The sequence below is a fragment of the Chenopodium quinoa genome, unplaced genomic scaffold (assembly GCF_001683475.1).
Source record: "Chenopodium quinoa cultivar QQ74 unplaced genomic scaffold, ASM168347v1, whole genome shotgun sequence".
NCBI classification, from domain to species: Eukaryota; Viridiplantae; Streptophyta; class Magnoliopsida; order Caryophyllales; family Amaranthaceae; genus Chenopodium; species Chenopodium quinoa.
This window is the reverse complement of record NW_018744991.1, coordinates 312,432-340,401: the sequence shown is the minus strand read 5'-3', so window position 1 is coordinate 340,401 and position 27,970 is coordinate 312,432. Positions and strand designations below refer to the sequence as shown.

Below are 27,970 nucleotides of genomic sequence, written 5' to 3'. Positions count from 1 at the left end.
TATGATAATTTTTTAATTTATTTCAATAATTAAAAGAATTTGTAAATTAAGGATATTTTAAGTATTATAGGTGGACTGTGGACATAATCACTTCATCCCTTCACTTATATAATTGAGATCAATGACATTTGGGTAGATTACGAATTGTTATTGGACTGAACTAACAATGCTTAAGGTCTATCAACTATATATATTTTGAGATTAACCATTTATAATCCAAAGTATTTAATTAAATTGTGATCTTTATTTGATACAGTTGAGATTAAAATTAGCTAGACATAGTTTGAAAAGCAAAATAATATAGGAAAGAAAGATATTGTTTAACCAACATCTAATAAATAACTTGATAGGTAGAAACTTGGATTTTTAGCTCTTCAAACATATAATTTGCATTAATCTAGCTAGTCGAAGATTAATTATCAAGACGGATCTCGAAGTAGCTTCACTAGGTTTGTAGCATCCGGCTTAATAATAATTATTGCAATAACCCTTTATTTTTTCTCAAACCTACAAAAATAATTATTGCAATACATATTTCTCTCTCTTTCTTACCCCATTTTTACTGTTTGTTTTTTTTTTTCTCTAACTATTAATTAAATTATCCCTACTTTATATTATAAAATTCACCCTATGATCTTTATCCTAAATTTTTTTTAATACTTTAAACGAGTTTTATCATTGTAATTATTCCGTAAAAAATCATTGCGATAATACAAAACAAAAGTGTATAAACCAATAGCCAAGCCTTGGTTACAATACGATTCAGCTAAACTCGTGACCAGCTCTATTTAAGGTCTTTGGAGGAACAACAAACCAACACAATACACAACTACACAAGAAACAACACCGTTATTATACTTACAAATCAACCTACTAGAAGGACGACAAAAAGTGAGATATTATTATAGATGCATCGAAAAACTAAATCGAAAGAACCAAAAAGATTGGACCCCACGTTTTAACTCGCTTATAAATCTATAGACTCGGTCACTCTCAAAGTCTCAATTCAATGACTCGTTCATTTTCCCATCAAAAAGAGTGAGGGCAATTTCGTCATTACACTTCTCCTAAATAATCCAAAACAAAAAACGACGCAAATTATAAATACTTTTCGCATAAAAAAACGTATACATATAAACCGAGCAACGGAGCAAGTTTATGAGATATAATTTTCCAAATTTCTCTGATTCAATCCCTCAAAAAATGGCGTTAATTTTACAAAAACGTCGAAAAATGCATTGCTTCGCTTTAATTTAATCCTAAAAAAGCGACGATTTTTCTCTATCCTTTCTGGGTTTTCTCCTCTGAACTCACAATTACACTGCTGTAAAAGTTTTAGGTACGAATTCAATATTATTTTATATGTTTTCAATTTCTTTTGTTCTTAATTTTATGATTTAATCGATTTATTTTAGTGTTCCATTCATGTACATTGTTATTACAATTTTTTTTTCCAAGAAAGATTATTTTTGTATGTGCATGTAATTATAATTCCCCTGTTTTTTCTTGGTGAAATATAATAATTTTATTTAATTTTATGTATATATATATATATATATATATATATATATATATATATATATATTTATAGGAATGGAGGAATTGAATAAAATTCTGTACATAGTGGTAGTCGATAATGATGAAAATAATAAGAAAAATAATGGTGAGAAGAAGGGTTCTTTTCATTATACGCGTTCACTTCTTCAAAGCACCCTACAACTTATGGGATGTAAACCTCGTTACGCCACCAAGGTAAACTCTTTTATTATTTTGTTATCGTTTTTATGTTGTATCTTCGCTGTTTGAAATTTTCTACATTGTGTTGAACGTTTAATGTAATAAAGTTATGCGCGATGTTTGTGCAAGTTTTTAATGCAAACTTAAAATCTTAGACGTTTGTAATTCTCTCTACACTAGAAAAGGGGAAAAATAAATTACTCGTAATAAAAGAACGTTGCACTTTTGAACTTGTGTTCGTTAAATTGGTGTTTTGGTATGTCATGTAAGTTGAGCCAACTAGAATATTAATTGCATGTTTGGTTGTTTGAAATCAAAATACTAAAAAGTGTAATAAAATGAAGGTAGTTGAAGGAGGAAGTAAAGTATATGTAAAGTCTATTTATGTATAGTTTGCTAGAAGAAATAGATAGTGTTAAATTGGGTGCAGAGAAGGGGAGTTTTTATGATTACTCTTGTTTGCCTAATTCATAGGACAATTAATCAATAAAGCTAATTGAATAGATTGATACTTGTTGAATGATTTGAAGGATGAAAAGCATAGTAAAAATCTTTAAACCTTTTATTTGTGTAAAAGCTTGAAACAAGAAATTTCTTTACTTTTTGACTTGAATTTAAGGGTATCTTCCCTTGTATTTTACTCCCTTCATTCCAAATCATATGTTACTTCACCTTGTCCTAACCCCTCATAATTAAAGATAAGGCTTTTGACATGAAATTGCAGAAAGATTCTTTGTTAAGGCCCCTCGTAACTAAAGATATGGCATGATATTACCTAAAGATCGGTTGTTATAGTTGTGTTTATGCTAATCTCTCTCCATTAAAGCAAAAATCTTCGTTTCTTGCGGCATTTTGAAAGAGCTTGTTAGTTACAAGTTCACTTGCTTTAGAAAGATTCATATTCTGTTTCCTAAAGTTTAAGCTATTTCTAATATTCTTAGATATTGGTTAACTTTATACCCACTATACTTGGCACTTACAAGCTCTGGTTGCCTTTATCTAGTTTGCTGGTTTTAGAACTAATTTGTTGATTTTTTTTCCTAAAGTTTTTATTTTTTAAATACTACAACACCGGTTGATACTATGTTACCCACACACCTCATTTCACTTCAATTACCTATGCTAGATCCTCGACATTCTGTCATGGTTAGGACACTTGAAGGTCTTGAACTCTTCATTAAGGCCAAAGCCGTGGAAATTTTTCACAGAATGGCTGATTATGATACATGGACATGTAGCAAACTAGCCATGTCAGACTAGATAGCCAATAAATCCACTTTGATTGGTTTGTTCCTAAGATAAAATCTTCGTTTTTACAATGTACAGCAAGCAATTGAATCAAAAGAGAGAAATCATGAAATTGTTCATTCAATATATGGTTCTGAATCTTCTGATTTTAACAAAATTTATTTTCCTGCTAACCCATTCTCCGTTTTTACTATAAGATATAGTTATGCCTTAGTTTTCACTTGACGATCTTGAACGCTGCATAATCTTAGGCAATAGCACAAAAGAACATAGGTAGTGTAACATTTAATGGAATCTGATGTCCTGAAGGAGATCTGTGCATGGATCTCTTCGATAATTCATCAATCAAATGCACTGGTTTTTAATGATAAGCTGATGATACAATACCCTGAGTTTTTACTCATAAATCTTGATAATTGTTTGATTGATTGTTGTTTAACATGAAACTGTTTATCAAATTTCACTTTATATGATCTAAAGCTGCTTTAGTTTTGGACCTTTTGGTATAGTTACATGACAACTTTCATTTGCTACAAACTCCCTTGAATTTAAGTTCCTTTTATTCCCTTTGTATAGATTAGTAAGAGGGTCTTTGAAAGCGTGCAAAGTCAAAGCTTTAAGGATGACAAAGACATTGTAGGAAGATTTTACTCCAATGCTTCAAGTACTCAGCTGGTTAAGTCTGAAGAAAAAGAAGAAAGTAATAAGAATGTGCCTTCTGAGTTGTACAAAAGGCGCACAACTGTAACCATCAGCAGAGACAAGTTCTTAGACGTTGTCTGTGAGGCTCTTGCTGAATATAAATACATTGGTCCCAATCAAAGGGCAGATCTGATTTTGGCTTGCAGGTAGATTTCTGCCTTTAAATTTTATTATCTATATATGGTAGCTCTTTGAATGCAGGGCGAAGTACTTAAATTTTTTCTTTGTTTGGTTCATGAGAATATGATGCATCAAGCCAGAAATCTTAACTTCTTTATTGCTTATTTTACAAAACAGTCCAACTTTTCATGAATAGCATTGTATTTCCAAGAATTTAGTTTCCTTGTGAGGTCTTAAAAATACAGTATATTTTGCTTCGTGATTTTCTGATAATTTGTACTTAGAAGACATTTTTGTTGTCGGCCAGTGAAGTTATTTGTGCTCATTCTCTGATTTAATCTTTGTATTTGCAAACTTTATGTAGTCTTTGTGAATATGGATGGAATATCTTTTTCCAATCTAGCAATGTATATTAGTTAGATAGTATCTGCATATACTTGTTTCACATGCTCAGGAACTTCTTTATGATTCCAGGATTCGTGAAAGGAAGGGATCTCTAACTGTCCTGTTGTGTGGCACTAGTGGCTGCGGAAAGTCCACATTGTCTTCAATACTGGTATTCATAGATTCTTCACGTCAGTGTTAACTGTCAACATTAGGTAGCATCTTTATGTTCTTATTCTGGTGAATTTATCTGGGGTCTGTCGTTCTCTCTCATTCTGAACTGTGTGAAGTCTATATCCCTGAGAATACCTGAAAGAGTATAGCTACTTTATGCTGATTGTATGTCTTTTATTCATGTAGTGTCGTCTTTGTTCTTTTTTTTCTACAAAAATTGTTTTACTAAAAATTTACAATTTGTTTTCAGGCTAGCAGATTGGGAATCACAACTGTCATATCCACGGATTCTATCCGGCACATGATGAGGAGTTTTGTGGATGAGAAAAATAATCCATTGCTGTGGGCTTCAACCTATCATGCAGGGGAGTGTTTAGATCCTGTTGCTGTTGCAGAAGCAAAATCTAGAAGGAAGGCTAGAAAGATGGCTGGAATGTCTTATTCCGTGTCTAAAACTCAATCATGTGACTCAACTCAAGACGAGAAACCTGATAGCCTGCAGCCAGAGGCAGTTGGTAACAACACTGAACAGTTCATAAGTCCAAAACAAATGGCTGTTGAAGGATTCAAAGCTCAAAGTGAAATGGTCATTGAGAGTCTTGAACGCCTTATTACTTCTTGGGAAGAAAGGAAAGAATCAGTAATCATTGAAGGGGTGCATTTGAGTCTCAATTTTGTGGTGAGTAAATAGTTGCATGAAATAAGTTACTTCTTTGTCCTATAGTAATCTATACACTTGAGATTGGCACGAAGAGTAGAGAGAAAAAAGCTTGCAACTTTAGAGAAAAAGTACAGGATCAAAAAAGATTTTCAAGAGAATATGGATTAATATGGGAAGTCTAGAAAAGTAATATACATCGTTATATGTATATTAATGTGCAAAAGAGGCAGTAATACATTTCACACAGTTAACTTCTTTTTTGTATGTTTGCAGATGGGACTCATGAAGAAACATCCTTCAATAGTACCTTTTATGATATACATATCAAATGAAGATAAGCATTTAGAAAGATTTGCTGTTCGTGCCAAGTACATGACACTGGACCCTTCAAAAAACAAATATGTGAAATACATCCGAAATATTAGGAGAATACAAGAATATCTATGCAACCGAGCAGACAAGCATCTAGTGCCAAAAGTTAACAACACGAATGTTGATAAAAGTGTGGCAGCTATCCACGCCACACTCTTTAGCTGCCTAAAGAGGCGTGAAGCTGGGGAGCAGCTTTATGATCCCGCTACCAATACTGTGAGTATAATTTCTGAGGAGTATAAGAACCAATGTGCTGCACATTCTTGGAACTCGAAGGGGATTTTTCAGTTGATTCAAAGGAAGGGATCATCAAGGCATCTGATGGCTTTTGTCAACAACGATGGCTCTATAGCAAAAGCTTGGCCAGTTGATTCTACAGACAATAGTGGATCACCAATGTATGCATCTTTGCAAATTGGTAAGGCAGAGCCTGTGAACATTCAGTTTGGTCATTTTGGCATAAGTGCCTGGCCAAAGGATACTGGGGGAACTAGTCATGCTAGCAGCTTCGATGAATCTAGAACTGATTGGCTTTGTACTGAGACTAGCAGCAGATGCTACTCTTCTTGCTGCAGCTCTCCTCGGCTTCCTAGTGGACCAGCTAAGAGGGTAATTCTCTATTTTCATTTGAATCTTCTACCAAAACATCTCATATTTCCAGGATTACATTACATGAAATGAGTGAACAATGAATTTAGAAGAGTACTGTGTTCCGGACTTTAGTAAAAATAATTGTGTACACAGGTCAAGGAGGAACAATCTGTTTCCGGCAGTGATGAAGAGGTTGATGACCTCGCTGAGCTAGACAGTGATGAAGATCTCAGTGATGGTGACAAACATACTCATGATGAAGAGGTATTCATCTATACTAACTAATGTTTCTGCTGAGGGTTTTTTTTCTTAATTAAATGATTTCTGATGTGCTGAATAGGCACATGTATTTGATAATTTTGGCAATAGTCACCACACTAGTATATTAAAACTCGACTATTATTTTTGCAACAGAAAGTCTTCTTTTCCTAGATGCAGATCCTCTTTTAGGAACGAGGTTTAGATTATACTTCCTCTGTTTCACAAATATTTCAACAATTACCATTTTAGGAAGTTTCACAAATATTGCTACATTTCCTTATTTGCACATGTTTTCTCTTGTTCTCTTTCCTCATCACATGGGTCTCTATCATTATTCCTCTCTATCTCTAACCTCTTTTTAAAATCCGTGTCCCTCACCCATGTTGTAATATTAGGGGAACAGAGAAAGTGTATATTATCTTAAATTAGGATTCATCATTGAGGAACATAAGAGTAAATCTGTCACCTTACTTACCTTGCTCCTTTGGTAGTATACTAGTATACAACTATACATATAAATACAAGGGTTGGTATTTGTTAAGTTGTTCATTTGGGCCTTGTCAAATTGGGCTCATGGAGTCATGGGCCCTGTATAACTTTGGGCCCTTAGCTGCTTGTAGCCTTGTATGTGCTGGATATAAGTGGTATGACAGTACAGTACATTAGTACCGTAATGGGCTTTTGGGCTTACCAATCTGTTCTTACTAATAGTGACTCATTTAGTGATAAAATTTATAATCCATACCTTGTTACCTCCCATAGCTGCTGCTTCTCTTTGAGGGTTAAAGAAATGATTCTGAATTAATAAGCTGTATACCATATTTTGTAATTGGATCGATCCACACGGACCATTTTCTTACGTTAATTCTGCAAGAGATGTCCAATCTTAGAACTGAACGAGAGTTTCTCTCTAGACAATATACTGCAGGATTATCAGAACTGTGTTACAAAGTTGTGTTTAAGAAAACTCTTGCATATGATGATCCTGTGTTTGGTTGTTATGCTCGAAAAGATTGGGACTTTGTTACTAGTGAATAGTTTCATAGAATTATATGATTGTCGACTTATAATAATGTTCAACTCTAAGCAGATTGAAGGATCTGTTGATGAGGAATCAACTAAATCAGATGAGGAGTATGACGAACAAGAGAACACTTACAATGACGAGGAGTACACAAATAACTTATCTAACTTTCTGAAGAACAATAACTATAAATGTGATAAATTTCCTCTGACTCTTAACATGTTTTTGAGAGCTCGGGGTGAGCCTTTGTCCGAGCAAAATGGCTCTAACTCTACCCTGCTTGAAGAACGGATGAGAATCAGATCATGTCGTATATAACCACTTTTAAGGCGAAAAAACACTCATACAGCATATCTGCTACTAGTTAGTAAGCATGATGCTGCTACTGATCCTGTTATCTCTGGAGACTGTAAAAGATAAAGTACAGTTTTGTTTACTTTATATCTCGTTTCTTAGCTCAGTAGCGAAAATTAGAGCTTTGTTTGTATAGTTAAAGGCTGGTTTTGTGTAACTTTAATCTTGTTGTTTTCGTTATCATCATCGTTGTATTTCTTGCTGTTACGATGTTAAGTGAACATGAATAATGTCTGTTGGTGGGATCAAGATGCTAAGTTTGTCTGTAATATACAGATGCAGTGCTGTATGCTGTCATATTGATACAAGTTGGTCAATACGTCAAATTGGCAAATTTAACTTGCTATTTGAAATCCTTGTGTGATTCACAAAAATGTTTTGTGACTCAGATTTAATGACTGAAATATCTCACAATAAATGTGACATTACATCACATTAGTTTGGTTTAACAGATTTTTCTAATTTAATGAGTAGACTTGTCTTACTATTTCTTATGACGGTTCATGTTAGCTGACCCAAAATCATTTTGAGACTAAGGCTTTGTTGTTGTTGTTGTTGTAATGAATAGACTTGTCAAAAATAACTTGATCCAAATCATCAAATGTGAAAAGACTTAATTCAAATCAAAATCATACCCTGGTATCTTTATAATTAAACCAATTAGAGATTGAACTTTTAAAGCGGCTTGATTTGAGTATCAGTGTGATTAAAACTAATTGTTTGAAATGAGTTGATTAACAACAGACCTAAATATGACCTAACCCAATTTCAAATTGAACGAGTAGTGACTCACTCGAACAAAACCAACGTGTTTGCCACTTGGCTAGTTCTAGTTGATGACAAAGTATGGTAGTTGATTTGGATTGACAATGTGGCTAGTATGAGGTACGGCCTAATTAAACAGCTAATAAAAATGTGATAATCACCCTACCAAAGTGGCAAAATGGGTCCAATTCCAGTAATGAGAGATGACTAGTTGTGCTTTAACAGATTAGCCTCATTAGAGTGGTGGAGGCTGCTAAAACTATTCTATAGTCTTTTTTTTTTTAGAACTATTCTATAGTTTATAGGGCCGTAATGAAATGAATACGCTCCATTTCTTTGACCAAATATAACATAAATAAACCATGCAGAACAAGTATACTCATCCTAATTATATATACTAAATCTCAAAAAAAATTGACTATCATGGAGTTTGTTATTATTATTTAAAAGAAACAAAAACAATATCATGTTTTGGATTAACCTCTAGTAACTTTGAACTACTATAACTTTACATCCACACAAAATTGACTTTTAATAGATTTTTTTTTAAGCTAAGAAGAAGAAGAAAAAAAAAAAAAAAAAAAAAAAAAAAAAAAAACTAACTATAAGAGGTCCCCTTCAAATGTTGTATCTTGTATACAATGAAATATTATACTTCATATACGAGCTACAAGCTAAGCTTTGTTGAAATTACTTGGTTTGAACTGATGATAAGTTCATTTTAAAATTGTATCGAAGGAAGAAAATCTTAGCAATGCAATACATTAATAATTTTAAAATTATCTATTTGTATGTTATGTGGAGCCCTTAACGTGTGTTTGTTTGTTTATCGTGTTTTGTTGAGATTGTAAGACAATAGAATATACCCAAAAATAAGTAATTATCCTTAAAAAAAATAAAGAGTCACTATAAGCCATTGATTTGGTTGAAATCAACTCAATTCATATTATGTTCAGGTGTTACTCATTCAATTTATTATTATAGGTTACTTAATTTTATTTGGATCTGCGCATATATTATGTAGGGAATAAATTAATTTTCGTTTAAAGTACACTAGCAATAGATGAATGTTAAACATGTTAATTTAGATTATGTAAAGTACGGAGAAGTTACTAGTGCTCATGTTTTAAATAATTTAACGCCAAATTTAAGATAGTGCTAGAACTAGGCAATGTATTTATAGGTGAGATTATTGGATCGGACAATTTGGACGTTATTAATAATGCGGTTCAATTAATTTTAATTTGCGGCTCACTTCTCAACAAATCAACAAAAGTCTCCTCGACTAGAACACAACATTTGACTAAAACTCTTTGACAAGTTTTATATTGATGTAATCTCTTTTGACTTATAAATTTATATTAACCCCCGATGTTTGAACACCAACATTAGAGGAATATGTCATAGTTCAACCAATCAATTTCTTTAATTTGAACTTTCTCCATAATCATAATGCTACTCTAATTACGTACTTACTCCTAATTTAGTAATTGATTTGGTACCCGCTTCATAAGCTCATAAATTATGTTGTTTGGTTAGTAGTTGTAAGCACCTAATTAGCCATTTCTAATCTACTTAAGAATTTTAAAAATATACTCATATAAGCCATTTCACAATTTTGTTGTATCAATATTGTTGTGTAATACTCCGTATAAGTATCTTACTAGATTAGTCAATTTTAACAAATAAATTTGTTATACTCATGTTATCACAATTACAAAGTTATTGGACTAAATTCGGATAGTAATTAATATAATAAATTTTCAATTTATAAAAAAAAATGAATAGTGAAATAGTTGACCAAAAATTTTAACTAAAAAAAATAAAATAAAGTGATGACATCACATATATTTTAGGCAGAAATTTTTTTTACCACAATTTGACATGTGTACAATTAGGGAAAAAAATGATGTCAGCGGTTGTTATTTTAATAATAGTTATAGATCAGAACTTATTACTCTATACTAAAATTGGTTTTAATAATATTTTATTACTCAAAAAATAAATAATGAGACAATTTTAACAAACAGTGCTTTTTTGTGTGGCTAGCCACACTATGGTCGACTATCACACACCAAAACATTAAACGGGTAACCCTTGAGTAACCCTTAACCGAGTAACTCTTGACCGATTGAGTAACCTATGGTCGAGTAACCCCTGACCAACTAAATAATTCCTAACCGAGTAACCCCTTACTGATCAAGTAAACCCTAAATAAGTAACCCTAGCCACACGGTGTGGTCAACCACATATAAAATTTTGTGTTTAACAAATATTACGTAATACTAGTATGAATATGTTTAATCTTATGGATTAAGCACCAATACCAATTGGTTGTTGGTGTAGTGGTGATTGAGGCTACACTTGGTAGGGATGACCGCATGTTTGATCCCCCGCAACAACAATTGGGAGGGGACTGAAACCTAACCATTCAGAACTGAGCCCCAAATCCGGATTAGCCCAAAGGGTGAAGCGGGTGGAACACCAAAAAAAAATGGATTAAGCACCAATATAAGTCAAAGTGGTGTGTGTGAATAGTGTAAAAGTAATATCAAAACTTTTTTTTTTTAGGAATCAAAACATTTATTTTAGAACAAATAAAATATTTGATTTTGAAGTGATATTAAAGGAAATGTCTTCACTGTATATGTATCACATAATTAACTAGATTAAAAAAAAAAAAGATATTTTTATCTTGGTAATTGGTATAAATATTTAATTTTGTAGGTTACTACATTGCATGAGTTTAAATTCTACTCAAACTAAAAGTTAATACTATCCATACATTTCTCTTCGAATGTGTTTTGTGACTTATATGTAATGAAAAATATAATTATTTAGGATTTTCTTAGATTTGCCACGATATATATTTTTAAAGTATCAACTTTATATAATTTTTGTTTATCTGTAATTAAATATATAAATAGCTAAATTTATGCATTGGAAAATGTGACTATAAAAATGTGTGAACTCATTAAAAACGGAGGAAATATATAAATAACATAAGGAGAGTGGAGTAGAGGGAAAACAAGAAACGGTTGCCAAACCGACCATCAAAGAAATTAAGAAAGGGGAAGTCTGATAAAAGAGTATTTGCAGTTGCCAAACTTCCTAAATTCCCTCCCTTTACTCGTCTTTCTTGTTATTCTTCTTCTTCTTCCTTTTCCCACTTTCTTCTCTGTTTATTCTTTCATCATTAGATTCCTCCACCATTATCAACCCATCTCTTTAATTTTTCTTTTTTCTTAAAAAATCTCTCTTTTTCCTCTGTTGAACCCCTTTTTTTTTCCCAGTTGTTTTCTTGGTTTTTTTGGTTATGTTTTGGAGTCGAAAGCGTTCTACTATGAACCCAAAACCTGCTGTTTCTACTTCTGCTAGGCACATCAAGGTCAATTTCCTTTATTTGTTTTGATTTGATGTATTGGTTTATAATTCTTGATTTGCACTCCTTTTTAGTAAAATTACTGTTATCTGAAGTAATTGTGATTGAACTTAAGATTTTTTTTAATCTTTTTCAGGATTTTCTTGTTTAATCTCTGCAGAATTATGTTATTCGATAGAAAGACAAATTCTCGATGGTCCATTATTAAAATCTAAATTTTTAAGCATTGTTGAAATTTTCTATTTCTCAATCTTAAATGAAATCTCAACTTATTATTGATTTTTTTTATTGTTGATTTGGTGAAATCAATTTTTTTTTTCATGCTAATTAAGTAATTGATGTGTTTATGCAAGTCCTTAGTGTGATAATTTTTATGAAATACAGAATTTCTGTTATAAAAAATAATATAAAGTCAAAAGAAATAATGGTATATTGGTGTTGTTTGCAGATATTGGAGGGGCTTCTTAAGTTACCAGAAAATAAGAAGTGTGCTGATTGCAGAAGCAAGTATGCATACACACTAGCTTAAGCTTATGTGATGAGTTTAATTAGTGTAGGACTATATTTTATTCCCTTAAACTACTTGATTACTAAGGTTATTTTGTTATTATGTGTTAATTGCAGAGCTCCTAGATGGGCCAGCATCAATCTTGGGATATTTATATGCCTGCAATGTTCCGGAATTCATCGGAGTCTTGGAGTACATATATCTAAGGTGTCTATTTCTCCAAACTTTCGTGTTTGTAGCATTGAATGGTGTATACTAAGTTCTAATAAGTTCAGTTAAGTTCAGATAAGTTTAAATAAGTGAAAATTGGGTGAATAGAACACACCATTAGTAGTGCAATTTGCTATAAGTATACACTTATAGACTCATAATACTTGTGGTGAAACAATTTCTTAATTTGTTGTTATTCATTGATCTTACACTCGAACATGATAATATATTAGATGAATTAGTACTTTATGATGGCTGTTTTTGTGATTTAAGGAAGGAATGAATTAATGAAGTTAATGATATTTAGTTCTCTCAAATTGTTGCACTCCTAGAGAATCAATTATCATCTATGTCAAAATTTCGTATTCTGTGGACAAGTAGTAGCTTTGCTTTCCTTTCCTTTATATGTTCAGCTTAGAGTGTAGAAATTTAAAACTTACTTGTGAATCCTGCATGTTTTATTGTCTTCTTCAAAGTTATGTTGCTATTATAGTGTTATTAAAAACATTGATCTTACTGCAGGTGCGATCTACCACTCTAGACACATGGCTCCCGGAGCAGGTTGCCTTAATGCAAGGTAATGTAGTTCCTTTGTATCAAATGTGCCAGTAAATCTTTCCACTTGATGTATGGTCTTCTGTATTCTGGATTTGAGTTTTGTGATACGGAGTAATGGTTTTGCGTTTTGACATACTGTTTTGCAGCTGTGGGAAATGACAAATCCAATGCCTACTGGGAAGCGGAGTTGCCTGTGAACTATGATAGTAATCAAATTGAAAATTTCATACATGCAAAGTACGGACTCATAGAAAAATTGGTATTGCATGGTGTTGTTTTGCTTTTGAATGTGTCCAAAAAATTTCCTGTTCAATTGTTCAAGGCTCTTAGATGTTTTCTAATACAAACCTAATTTTTCAGGTATGTTGAAAAAAGATGGATTCCAAGAAATTCGAAGGCCAAGCTAATTTCAAGCTCTAGTTCTAAAGAACAGCTAACTTTTAGTCGCTCAACAAGGCGCTTTGGCGCCATTGCAGAATGGACTAACAACCAACATATATGCAAAGAGAGAAGAGATTGCTCAACGGCTGAAAGAGACAGGGCAAGCTCAAGTCCTAGCAATACTGAAGATTTAACAGGCAATAAAAATGAACATCAACATCAACAGCAGGAAAAGAATGAGAACTGTCAACCATCTATGAAATTTTCTCTTAAACCGAAAAGTGTTAATGGCAAACCTACAGAACCAGCACAAGTACTTACTCTTTCTCTTTCTTGTGTCCTCTTCCTTACCAGTACATGCAGCTTTCTTTAGTTGGTTGCTATGTTCTTGTGTTGATTCGTCATGATAGTCGTCCCTTTGCATAAAATACAAGTATTCTAATTTCGACCCATCATACTATCCTTTATCATCTCTTAATAGTCATAGTCATATGACTCATATAATCTGTTGCTACTAGTTGATTACACTGTTGATCATTGGTTTGATGGGATTCCATGTTTGGCTTGTTAGAAATTTTCTATAAATGTTCAAGTTACGTTTTCTTGGATACATTGTGTGCGCTAATATTATTTACTCCAAATTGCTAAAGAACAGTTGAAACTAGAGAAATCTTAGTAAGACACTGCACATAGAGTCATAGCCTTTTACTAGAGAACAGAAAGATAATATCCGTGTTAAATCTGTTTTTACTTGAGATAATATATGTTGCCATAGACTTTTGTAGTTGGAATCTAAAACTTCAAGTAAGAACTGCCTTTGCTCTTAATTCTGGTTTCTTTCTTGCGTATCGCTGTTGTTCCTCCAAATACTGATTCAGTGAATAACTTAGTACTTGATAAAAGCGGTGTGTTATTAATTACATAGCATCACATTATCTACGAACAGTTGTACAACATGTTGGTGCATAGGATGTTGAATTGTTGATTTCAGTTAATAGCTTTGCTTACATGGATGATGTGCTGAACAGGTCATCCCTAGAATACTCCCTAATGCCAGCTTGTGGAAGTCAGAACAAGAACAATTGAAAATCAAATCGTCAACTGCTAATGCCATGACTGCTGTCCCTTTTTCGAAAGCTGATTCTGAATGTTTCATAACACTATGCATGGATGATTCTTCCGACAATGACTCGAGTTTTGATACAAGTTCATGGGTTCATTTTGATTGTAAGCTCCCTGCTCTAAGTATCTTATCTTTTGTTTAAGAAGCGTTGTTTTACTCTCTCCCTTCAATTGTGTTTCTTAGCTTAATTTATGGTTACATGCAGCTGACCAAGAATCATCAACATCAGAAGGAAAGGTTGTTCCGAATTCAGCTGTAGAAAAAGCCTCAATTTACGAGCCAAATTTGACTCTAAAATCTTCAGCAAGTAAGGTCAACCCTGAACCAATGACCGTGGATGTCCTAATGGTGACAGCTCCATTTTCAAATGGGCATTCTGGTGAACATCAGAAATATGTTACAAATGATAACCAAAGCCTTTCAGAGAAGGTACATTTTCCTTTTATTTATATGCTCTATAGTTCTAGAAAGAAAGATATGTTTCATATGATTCATGTTGATATTAAAATTTATGAGAAATTCTCCATATATCTTTTGACTGGCATTAAAGTGATTCCCTGGTTTTAAAGCATTCAATTAGAGAAGGTAGATACTTTATTAATTTAGCCTACGAGTAGGAATCAATCTTCTTTATCTGTGATGATATTGTCCGGTCATAAATTTAATGATGTTGGTCTGGCATAAATAGAAATATTATTAATTGGGTTCATTTTCCTAATTGTTTAAGTACTGAAGTATACTTCTAGGTGGCTCCACCCATTGCTAGATCCTTAGAGTGAGGAATGTGCTCTTTATCATAACAATAATTTCCTTCAAATCTCTTTAAGCATTAAAGAAAGAATTCTTTGTTAGTCGAACAAAGAGAGGGCTCATGAGTAAATTCTCTTGTTATTTCTGCCTTTCCTTTTCCGGCCAAAGCAAAACAAATCATTCAAGGGCTTATCAATAGATTGTTTATGTTCTACTTATTTCTTAATTAATCATCAAGTATATATCTTTAAAACTAGAAATTACTCCGTTTAACAATTAGGAAAAGTGCTTAATTTACTTCATTTGTAGGTAGTGCAGGCTTCAAAAGGAAGTTTTAGCTGTACTTCATTCCTAAGAAGCACTATTTTGTGAAATACTTCCTCCCCTTTACATGCTTGCTTGTTGCTTCCAAGTTCCAATCAAACAGCATACAAAAGCCTACTTCCTTGGAACTCTGAAATTACTACTTCCAACATTGTATTCCATTAACTAAACAACCCCTTATTACGGCATCATGTGATAAACTTGTGACATCAGCCCAACCTATCGTTATAAGGATTTCATATTATTTTATTAAATAAACATCTGTAATAGTTTTGTCTATTATATGCCCCAATATAGTGTATGTAATGTAACTCTTATTCTATGTAGAGAGGTCAAGACGACTCCTTTCCTATGAAAGGAAATCTAGAATCATGTTACTTTGCAGACTCTCTATAAGCAATAAGCATAGGGGTATTTAAACTTTAAATCCTTAATAAATCTTGATGCAAACAGGCAGAAATTAAGGTGACAAGAGTTTGCCTGAATAGGCATTGAAATCACCTTGGAAAAAGGGCTCAAACAATGCCTGTCCCATTCAGTGGTTGGTCAACAACCAACATACTTAGCGAAAGTATGAATCTGTAGCACATTAACCAGAAGCATGATGCCAAGCTTTCGTGAGCACTATATAATTTTAGTCAGAACTGTTTAAATTTAGACCTGACTTGTGGATAGCAAGTGGTTATAGGTTGTTGTCCTTTGAGCTTGAGATCAATGTGTGTGTATCTAATCAGAATTAGTTAAAGAGATAACGTGAAATTTTACTCCTGCAGCCCAACATGCTTTCCTCACCTTCTGTCCATCTTCAACGACTTGCAATGCTTGCTGAAGGTGTATCTTCAACAAATGCCCCAACTTCTGCTGGTAGTATCCATCATCAGATGAATGTAAATGGAAATGGTGCAGTAGGCACAATAGGAACTCAGATGCCGGTAATTGAGACATTTCACATAATACTATCTTACACATTGAAACAATATGCCAACTGCCAAGTATTTTGTTTTAACTTCAATGTACTTGTATTATTTGTTATAGGTGCAAAATTCCCAAGCTGTGAATTTGGCAATGAATTCTACTCCATACACGATGTCCAGGTAAGAGTGCTTATGCAGAATATAGCATTTGATGCCAAGGTGGATCTGATATGATCTGGCCCTTTTTTGTTCTGAACTTGTTATGCAAATTGTGCATTGTTTTGTTTGGAGAACTTTCATTCTCTTTCACCTTCCCAACCGTGTATAAACTCGAACCATGGATTCCTGCAGCTTGTATACACCTGCAATTCCATTAAGAAGGGTTTCAACTGCCCCATCTAGGAGGCCTCCTGCAGCATTGCCAGTATCAGGATACGACTATGACTTCTCGTTCTTAACCCAAGGGATGTTCACAAAGCGATAGAAACGCTCCGAGCTCCATATTTGTCATTAAGTAGAGCTGATGTACAGGAAAATATATTGCTTGTTTGATTGATTCAATAAGTTAGGTCATATTGCTTGTAAAATGTAACTCTCTTTATTTGGATATACTGCATGTACACACATCAATAGCATTCTTTTGGGGACAGTTGATACTTAGGGGAAATTTTGTTAGTGGATTAGGCTTTTTTGCTACTTAATAAATCTATTTTCTTAAAGATTATAATTACATCATAAACCGCGGATTTAGATAAGTTAATCTCATTTTCCTCAATTAGTGCCTTTATTAGCTCATACATTATGTGAAAAGTATGCCGACTTTGTCTTAAAAATTTTATCATAACCTTTTCATACACCTACTTTGTTATAATATTTGATTTTTAGCAAATCACTTTTAAGACATTATTTATGTTCCACTTTTTATGAAGATAAACACAAAACTTAACCAAGAGATAGAATTTTCCCTTGATTAAACAAATTTGTTACTTTTGAGAGGACTTTATAATTGAAAAGGCTAATCAAGAACAGTATAATTTAAGCCCGTTAAGTTTTCTATCATCTTTAGGTATTTGGTAGACAACATTTTCAACCCGCGTTATCTTTGATCAATATTTGTGCTTTATATATAACATAGAATATTTTCAATATAAATAGTTTGAATATCAAAAAAAATTTACCTATATTTGTTGATAATTAGTTACACAATTAGTTAAATTTCACACCAATAAATGTATCGATCAAAATAGGGGGACACTTAGAAAAATTAGAGAGTAAATGAAAATATGTTATGATGGAGTACTTATTAGGGAGCGTTTGGTTCTTTTAGTTAAAGGAATTGGTCCATCGGGATTTAGGAAAATATGGATTTAAAATCTCATACTATTCTAAAGTTGTTTTGTTTATTGTTGGCGTGATTTTTACATTTCATTAATGTAATGGATATGAGATTCCAAGGAGATATGATAGAATTAGAATTTAGAAATCAAAATCTCATTAGTATGACTGTATGAGTTTTATGATTAAAAAGCTTAATTAAACAATAAAATGGATTAAATGGATTTTAAGTGTATTCCAACCCATTTCAAAAGCTCCGGCCTAGTAAATCGGGGTTGAAGAGCAGCTTCACCGATAGATATGAGCCACGTGGTATCCATGCAATAGATGGACGGCGGTTAGCTGCTTGCAGCACTATTTGACTGAAAATCGTTGGAAGTCAGCTCTCTGAGCAGTCATCATCTATAAATTTACGGGTTTTATTTTTTTATTTTTTCTGTTTTGAGATATCTATAATATTCTGAGAGCAGTCATTATCAACCATATTTGGCCAAGTCTTGTGTCAAGTGTTTGGCCAGCAACTTACCCTGCTCGCTATTACGATCTTACGAGTAGTTAATTTTTCTTTTTTTTTTTGTTGATGCATTTTTATTTTTGACCTAATTATAAATTTTATATTGATTATTTTTTATAATTTTCTATTATTGAGTATGATATAAAATAGTCCTATGAAATATTATTTGAATCATTTTAATGTATATTTTCATAATCAGTATCATTTTTTAATAATTTTTTTATTTGTTGATAAAGAAATATTAGTCATCGAACTAGAGCTTCGACAAACGTAGTTTAAAATGAGTGTCAACTTAAAAAAGTATGTCTAAAAAACTTAAATGGTAACTGAGAGTTGAGACATGTCTCACTGTCTCATGTCCACGTGTCATTCTACCATATTGTTCAGCTCTTGTGTATTTTGAATAGAAGATGAATTTAATACAAAATACAGTACTACCTAAGAAGTAAGAAGTTGTAGTCCTTACTTTAATTTTCAAATCATACTTCCTTGGTTTTTTTTTTACTTGACCTGCTTTGATTTTTATACTATTCACCTCTCCTTCTTTGACTATCTTTTGTGAATAATATATAAGGAAAACATATTCATGTGAGATTTTTTGAATTCGTCTTAATAAGTATTATTATATTTTATAACTTTTATAATTTTTACTTATGAAAAATTAAAGTTATTAATCGTTAAAGTTTTGCATTGGTAAACGTGATAAAAGGAACAGGTTAAGTAAAAAAGAATAGAGGAAGTACTTCATACTCCATATATTATTACATCTTCACACTATATATATATATATATATATATATATATATATATATATATATATATATATATATATATATATATATATAAACAATCTAAAGAAAACAGATAAATTTAAAAACACGCTTATAAGAGTATTTTAATTTTAATAAAATAGATAAATAAAAATTAAAAACTAGGTAAGTGTCTTAGTTAAACTGGTACGAGTGACGAATATCTGGGGTATTTTTATTAATCCTGCCACCGTCCATAACTGAAAAATGGATTTTCAAAGGTAAACTTGGCAGTTAATAAGGATATCGACATTTTCGAATTATAGTTAAAGTCTTTAGTTTGATCCTTTTTTACTGCCCAACCCTCTTCAAAGTAAGGATCATGTCAAATGCAGTAGTTATTTTCTTCAACAAGCTGAGGAATTTTCTTATCCTTTTTAATTTTTATTTTGATGATAAAGATAAGGATAATATATTGGTACAAAAAAATCACAAACTTTTATATGTGGTTACCATTATGGGAGTTACTTTGTTAGTGCTATAGGGGTTACCCACTCGGTCGGGAATTACTCGGTTAGAGGTTACTCGGTCAATTATAGATTACTCACTCGGTCAGAGGTTACTTGGAGTGTATCAACTGGCAGCACGGTATGACCATCCGCACACAAAAGTTGCTGCAAAAAAATTGACAGGGTAGCAAATTAACAACCATATATATATGGCATATGTACAATTTATGTTCATGTCTCCTAACTTTAAAATTTTAAGCCATTTGGATAATATAACTTGCTTGCATATCTCGTGAAAATAGAGATATAGTATCATGAATTTTGCACGCATGTAGTAAATTCTAGCTTGATCGATAAGGAAGAGACGCACGAGTTTAATTAAGCATGTATTTTTACGATATGGTTTGGGATATGCTCAAAAGTGTCAATGCTGCATACCTACTCGGATTGCGAACACCCTTACTTATAATTAGCTTGTTCATCATCATAAATAAATAAATTGTTCATGAACTCTTGTGAACAAGTATATATCTATATTTATCCTCAAGCTGAGTTTCAAAAATAGTTCAAGCTAATAAGCTTGATTCATTCAATATTATTTGGAATATTTTTTTTTTTTTTAAACAATATTATTTGGAATATAAGCTAACATAAACGAGCTTCAATTGAGCTCGAGATGCTTAATGATATTCATATATAGCTTGTTTACACCTTTAATTAATAACTAGTTTTGTGTCCGAGCGATACCCAAATGGTTGATAAAATTTTAGGATAAATTTTTTGACTTGAATGTTAAATACGGTCATATAATTCGTTTTGATAATGCAGGATATTTAGTTATACAATATCATATCGCTTATATTTATATGACAGCGTATTTTTGTAGTTTTGTTTGTAATAATATATCTATGTTATTATTGACTTGAAATAAATTATTTTCAATGAATTGAAAGTATTTTTACCAAACTAAAATTATTTTTACTGATTAATTAAAACTTATTTCTACTGATTCTCTATTATTATTATTTTTAACAAATTGAATATTTACGCGCTTTGTATGCGGCTAGCCACACCATGTGGCCGGACAAAGTAACCGCTATAAAAAGGACCGAGCAACCCCTGACATTGATTGAGTATCTCCTATAATACTGATTGAGTAACCCCTATAATACTAATTGGTTAACCCCTATAACACTAATGAAAGTAACCCCTATAACACTAATTGGTTAACCCCTATAGCACTAATGAAGTATCCCCTATAATAGTTGGCCGCACGTACGGTGTGACCATCTACATATAAAAGTGTGTGATTAAATATATACTACCTCTGTTTCTGAAAGTTCGACTCACTTACTATTTATAGGGTCAAAATAAAATAACTTTGATCACATTTATGCCTTATACAATATAAATAAATTAGCATATGGGATCTTATTAGATTCCCTAATTATAAAATTTTCAAATATCAACTTTTTATAATTTTCACTGATACATAGCCGAAGATATTAATGGTCAAAGATGTTCATTGGAGACCGCACAAATGCAAAGTGAGACGAACTTTCAGGAAAATAGGGAGTATTTTATGAATGAATCTTATTTTAGAGAACTTTTTTAAATGAATTTTATGATGGAAATAAAAATGAGTTATAGGATATATTAATTAAAAATTATGACTAATTTTGTATGCATTAAATATTAGAAGAACATCAATAATAAAGCTCTATACAACAATTTTATCTTACAAAACCTATCAAAAATTCACTTACTTAGCATCATATATATCACAATTTTATCTATTTGTCGCCTACGTAGATTTTAAACACTAACGGTCCTTTAATCCCAAACAATGATCATGTGCCACATCTATTTCTTACTACAACCGATGGTAGGGGTGAAAGTTCGGTTTACGGTGTGGTTTATAGCCCAAATCGAAACCAAATCACATTAATTCGGTTTTGGGATTTTTCAAACCACACCGCACCATACAATTGAAACCATACCAAACCACACCGTTTAAAATTCGGTTATTCAAAAGAAAGCCGAACCACACCAAAAATTTGCATCCTCTTCCTTTTTGCTCCATCTAATTGGTCATTCACTCCAACATCGCCCATATTGATTGACATTTTAGGACATAAAAAAAACACAAGTTCTATTATTTTTTGGCTTTATATATGTAGGGTAGAAATTAGTATTGGACTAGTCTATAATTTGGAATGGGCCATAATTCGGTTTGGATTTTGATTTTTGGTTTTTCAAATCTTAGAACTGAAACCAAAACATATTAATTCGGTTTTGGGATTCCTCAAACCGCACCGAACTATATTAGAAAAAAAAAAATCACACCTTAATTTGCGATTTGATTCGATTTAAAACCGCATTAGTTTCACCCCTAGCCGATGGGCCAACTACATCCACTATCCGCTATAAGCAAACCCCCGTGAAAATTTACACTCTATAACTATGTGCAATAAAAATTTGTTTTAATGATTAGTTTATTAAAAAAAAAAAAAAAATTGTATTTCGTACATTCCTTATACAAAATTATTTGATAATTTTCCTTTTATCCATTCGATATCCCACAATTATTATATTTATCCACTTCTAAAGTACTTGAATTTAATTGTAGAGTTGCTAATGAAATAACAAAATTTTATTAAGAAAATAAAATTTTAATTGGTGGTACATTACTCTATACACTAATCTAATATCATATCACTAATAAATAAAGCCAGTTTTTCTCCAAGTGTCGCGCCACGTAGGCGACAAATAGGTATTATTGTGACACGTATGATGCTAAGTAAGCGAATTTTGGGTAGATTTTTTAAGATAAAATTGTTGTATAGAGTTTTATTATAGATAGAATTCTAATATTTAATATATACAAAATTAATCCTAACTTTTAATAAGTATCCTATAACTCAATTCTATTTCCATCATTAAATTCGTTTCAAAAAGTTCTTTAAAATAAGAATCATTTAAAATATATTTAATCACAAAACTTTTATACGTAGCTAGTCAAACCGTGTCACCAACTATTACAAGAGTTACTTCGTTAGTTCTATAGGGGTTACTTAGTCAGTGTTATAGTGTTTACTCAATCAGTGTTATAGACAGGGTTACTTAGTGTTAGAGGTTACTCAGTTAGTATTACAAGTGTTACTCGATCAGTTTTATAGGGGTTACTTTGTCCGACCAACGGCTAACCGCATACAAAATGAATTGTTATTTAATTTTATAAAAAAAAAATTAGAAAATCAATAAAAATAAGTTTTAATCAATAAAAATAATTTCAGTTTTGTAAAAATACTTTCAGTTCAGTGAAAATAATTTAAGTTCAATAAAAATAATTTCAAGTCAATAATAACATAGATATCTATTTACAAACAAAATTACACAAAGTAGTACACTCCATATGATATCATATGTTTAAATATCCTACATTATCAGAACGAATTATTTGACCATATTTAACATTCAAGTACAAATGTTATCCAAAAATTTTATCAACCATCTGGGCATTGTCCGGGCACAAAAGTGGTCACTAATAAATAAAGCCAGTCTCGCAGCCAGGTCATGAGACCTCGACACTTGGCATTCCAGTTTTGCGCCAAGTATCACTCCATGTAAGCGATAAATGGGTATTATTGTGACACATATGATGTTGAGTAAGCAAAGTTTAGATAGATTTTTGAAGATAAAAATGTTGTATAGAATTATATTATCGATATACTTCTAATATTTCATACATACAAAATTAATCCTAACTTTTAATAAATATCTTATAATTCGGTATTATTTCCATCATAAAATTCGTTTTTAAAAAATTCTTTAAAATAAAATCCATTTATAAATATATTTAATTTATTTATAAAAATAATAGAAAATCAGTAAAAATAAATTTTAATCATGAAAAATAATTTTTGTTTTGGGAAAAATACTTTTAGTTCAATAAAAATAATTTCAGTTCAATAAAATATATTTCAGTTCAATATGTCTAAATATCCTGCATTATCAAAAGGGATTATATGATCGTATTTAACATTCAATCCTAAACTTTTATCAACTATATGAGCATCGTTCAGGCACAAAAAAGCGATTTTTGGATAGCTTTTTAAGATAAAAATGTTTTATAAAATTTTATTATTGATATACTTCTAATAATTTCATATATACAAAATTAATCATAACTTTAATAAATATCCTATAACCGAATTTTATTTCCATCATAAAATTCATTCAAAAAATTCTTTAAAATAAGATTCATTTATAATATATTTAATTTAGTAAAAAAAAAATAGAGAACCAGTAAAACTAAGTTTCAATTAGTAAAAATAGTTTTGGTTTGGTAAAAATACTTTCAGTTAATTTAAGTTCAATAACAATAATTTCAAGTCAATAATAACATAGATATCTATTTACAAACAAAACTTCAACGTATACATTATTCTATAAATAAGCGATAGGATATCGTATGTCTAAATATCCTGCATTATAAAAGGGATTACATGACCGTATTAATCAATATTCAAGCCAAAAAGTTTATCCTAAAATTTTATCAACAATCTGGGCATCGCCCGGGCACAAAATTAGTATATATATAAAGGGGAGTTTTTTCCCGAATTTTTAGAGCGCCACGTAGGATTTTAATTTTTTTAAAAATTATTAGAGCGCCTTGCAGGATTAATATTTTTAAAACGTTACAATCGGATTATGCCACGTACAAGTTTTTTTAAAGCGCTACGTAGGATTATAATAAAAAATAAACGCCACGTAGGATTAATATTTTTAAAATGCTATAATAGGATTATGCCATGTAAAATTAGTTTTTTTAAAAGCGTTACGTAGGAATATAATAATAAATAAAAATTTATCAGAGCGTCACATAGGAAAATGTTACATTTTAGCCAATGAAAAAAAGAATTGCAATTTATTTTAGATATAAAATTTTATATTAATTATAAAAATAAAATCAACGCATTTTCTGTGTGGCTGGCCATATCGTGTGGCGGCTGAGACACACCAAAACACTAACCGAGTAACCTTGATCGTCTGAGTAACCCCGAGTCGATTAAGTAACCTTGACCAACTGCGTAACCCCTGACCAAATAATCCTAGTCACACGGTGTGACTAGTTATATATGAAACTTTGTGAAATAAAATATTATCTTTTTATATTAGAAATTTTTTTCTAAATATGAAAAATTAAATTTATAATTCATTTTATAGTAAAAAATTCAAGTAGTAAACAAGCAAATATTACAAAGTTTATCAGATAAATATATATTTAGTAAAATATTTTGTTTGAAAAAATACAAACCAACCTTGCATCGAACGGGCTTCATCTAGTTCTTGATTAAGGCGGACTTTCAATAAGTTATTGTAAAACGGTTTAAAGTTAAAGTTACAATAATTATATGATACATGGCCATATTTATAATTATAATTATGTGGTTATTCGTATAGAATAAAATTTTATTATGAATTAGATATTTATATTAATTATAATATGTGGTGTGTTGAGTAAAAAAAAAATATGTGGTGTGTTGCTATAAGTAAAATTCTATTGTCAATTGGAACCTATAATCTAGAAATATTTTATCAATTGTAAAAAATAATTTTTTTCAAAAGAATTATAAATTATTTTATGTATACTTTTTTATCCTAAGCAAATCTATCAATCTAATCTAACATGACATCTAATCTAATCACAATAATACCTATTTTCGCCTATTGGGCGATGTTCAGATGGTTGATAAAGTTTTAGTATAAACTTTTTGGCTTGAATGGTAAATACGGTCATGTAATCCTTTTTGATAATTTAGGATATTTAGACTTGCGATATCATATCACTTATTTATATAATAGTGTACGTTTTTTAAATATATTTAATTTATCAAAAAGGATTATTCAATAGTATAAAAATAAGATATCTATGTTATTATTGACTTGAAATTATTTTTATCAAACTTAAATTATTTTACGGAACTTAAAATATTTTTACCAAACTAAAATTAATTTTACTAATTCTCTATTAATTTTTAATAAATTAAATATATTATATATGAATCTTATTTTAAAGAACTTTGTAAAACGAATTTTATGGTGGAAATAAAACTGAGTTATATGATATTTATTAAAAGTTATTATTAATTTTGTATATATTAAATATTAGAAGTATATCGATAATAAAACTCTATACAACAATTTTATCTTAAAAAAGTTATCCAAAATTCGTTTACTTAGCATCATATGTGTCACAATAAAACCTATTTATCGCCTACGTTGCTCGCCACTTGGCGAAAAACTGGAATGCCAAGTGTTGCTGTCTCGTGGCCTAACTGTGAGACCGGCTTTATTTATTAGTGAGATATGATATGATATGATATGATTACTAGCATCTACTACCATTATTGACTTTACTTTTTTTTTCTTTTTTTTTCTTTTTTTTTTAGGGAAAAGGGCGATATTTTTTTATAATTATCTTTTCTTTTATTAAATAATCCATTATATCACTTTGATGAAAATATTTTTTTCAAATTAACACATTACTATATGAGGCCAAAATAATAAGGGTTGTATATGAAATTTTTTGTTGATGTAGAGATACCACTAAACTAGTACCAATGTACCATGCATTTCATTATCACTATACCAACTCTAGATTCCACAACATTAATTATATAATTATTATAACAAGATTACGTGACATGGTGAAATCAATTTGACAAGATTTTATTTAATTAAATTTTGCAACTAAAACTTGAGAAAAGGTATGCAATTTGGTGGAGCAATCAAGGTGACTAGATTAATAAACCAAGACCGCCGACGTAATGTTCCACCAAATAAAAAGATCATAACTTAAGGCATAAATATGGCTTAATTAATGGAGTAATTAATGTTTCCAAATTTTAGTTTTCCACGTACAACTCGGCTAACATGAACCATGAATGTGGCAGGGTATGGACCTTATGGTAGCATGGTTCATTAGTACATTACCATATGTTATCCATTTATGGCTAAAGTAAGCTCCCTTACCAAGTTACCATTACTCCATATGATACCTGATTAGGGGATTTTTCCCCACCAATCACCATCTGACAAGTGGACCAATCAGGTTCCGCCATGTGTCCGTCACATGGGCCAATATGAGCCTGCCATGTGTCAAGCAATGATCCGTCCACTATGGACCAATTACGACACGACACGTGTCCTTCCCATGACACTTGGGATAACCGGTCACCTAGGCCCAACTTCCGAGGGAAGCCCAATCAGCCCAAGGTTAACCTGAACCTAGATTGACACATTTCCCGAGGTTATAAATACCTCCCTTAATCCTCATTAAGGGAGATTACACGCTAAAAACGCAGATTACACACATTAAACACTCTCACCTAGAGAGACCCAACCACTTTAATTTCCGCATTAATTACTCCTTAATCAAGTACTAACTTGACCGTCGGAGGCGGATCTCCAATCATCCGGAGCATCCGTTTGTTTTGCAGGTACAGGCGTCCGGTTCAAGTCTCGGAATTGTAACTCTCCCGCAGGACATCAGAAAACCCCGAAACATCTTGGCGCCGTCTGTGGGGAGAGTACTTCTGAGATGGCATCCACGTTTGTACCGACTCCTGAAGAGAGACGTCCCCTGGACGACCCTCTAGTTCAGTCGGCCCACGATACTGAGAATGAATTTGAAGTTGAAGCTCACACAGCTTCAGACGGGACCCTAAGGGCCCGACGTACCCGTCATACCGAAAGGAGGAAACGGGAACATCTTCAAACTGGAAGCGAGCCAGCAGGCGCACTGCATGTTCGGCAGCAGCCGACTGATGGGTCTGCTCCCATCACAAGGAACGAACTCATGACCTTCATGAGGGACTTCAAGGGAGAAATTCAAGAGTTGATCAACAAGAAGCCGCCTGCTCTGGACAAGGAGCAGTCGGCTAAGAAACCCTCCACTTCACTGAAGAGGAAACCAGTTCAAGGGCGAGAGGCGACCCCTCATCCTAAATCTAGGAAGTGGGAGCCACCTGCCCTTGATTTCACAAAATACCGTTTCCCTACTCTAGGAAATAGGAAACCTGTTCGTCATATTCAGGCGGACGGGTCGAGGAAAACATACACAGACGCTTGGCTACTGCTAGAGTAGAAGAAGAGTGACCGATTGTCAGAGTCGGCCTCTACTTCAAACTTCCAAGACAGTCTGCGAAATACCTCAATAAGGCATACTCAGTCGTATCATGAGGGTCAGTCAGGAGGCACCTCCCGTCAGTCCGGCTTTCATAGCGACCAGGCGGTACCAAACTTACCGTTTGTA

The 27,970-nt window shown here is 32.0% G+C and overlaps 2 protein-coding genes across 2 annotated transcripts; both read left to right on the top strand.

The window, feature by feature from the left end:
- Nucleotides 1-893: 893 nt before the first annotated feature.
- On the top strand, nt 894-7,918 carry LOC110706816 (P-loop NTPase domain-containing protein LPA1 homolog 2-like). Its single transcript, XM_021884773.1, has 8 exons — nt 894-1,339; nt 1,592-1,752; nt 3,562-3,833; nt 4,282-4,363; nt 4,616-5,044; nt 5,300-6,007; nt 6,143-6,253; nt 7,341-7,918. Exons 2-8 carry the CDS (start codon nt 1,594-1,596, stop codon nt 7,590-7,592), a joined length of 2,013 nt encoding a protein of 670 aa, XP_021740465.1. The 5' UTR covers nt 894-1,339; nt 1,592-1,593; the 3' UTR covers nt 7,593-7,918.
- A 3,473-nt stretch (nt 7,919-11,391) lies between these two features.
- On the top strand, nt 11,392-17,310 carry LOC110706815 (probable ADP-ribosylation factor GTPase-activating protein AGD5). The gene is made up of 11 exons (XM_021884772.1): nt 11,392-11,781; nt 12,224-12,282; nt 12,400-12,490; nt 13,016-13,070; nt 13,198-13,288; nt 13,412-13,745; nt 14,461-14,659; nt 14,761-14,984; nt 16,403-16,561; nt 16,665-16,723; nt 16,895-17,310. The coding sequence occupies exons 1-11, from the start codon at nt 11,710-11,712 to the stop codon at nt 17,025-17,027; spliced, it is 1,476 nt and encodes a 491-aa protein (XP_021740464.1). The 5' UTR covers nt 11,392-11,709; the 3' UTR covers nt 17,028-17,310.
- Nucleotides 17,311-27,970: the final 10,660 nt, after the last annotated feature.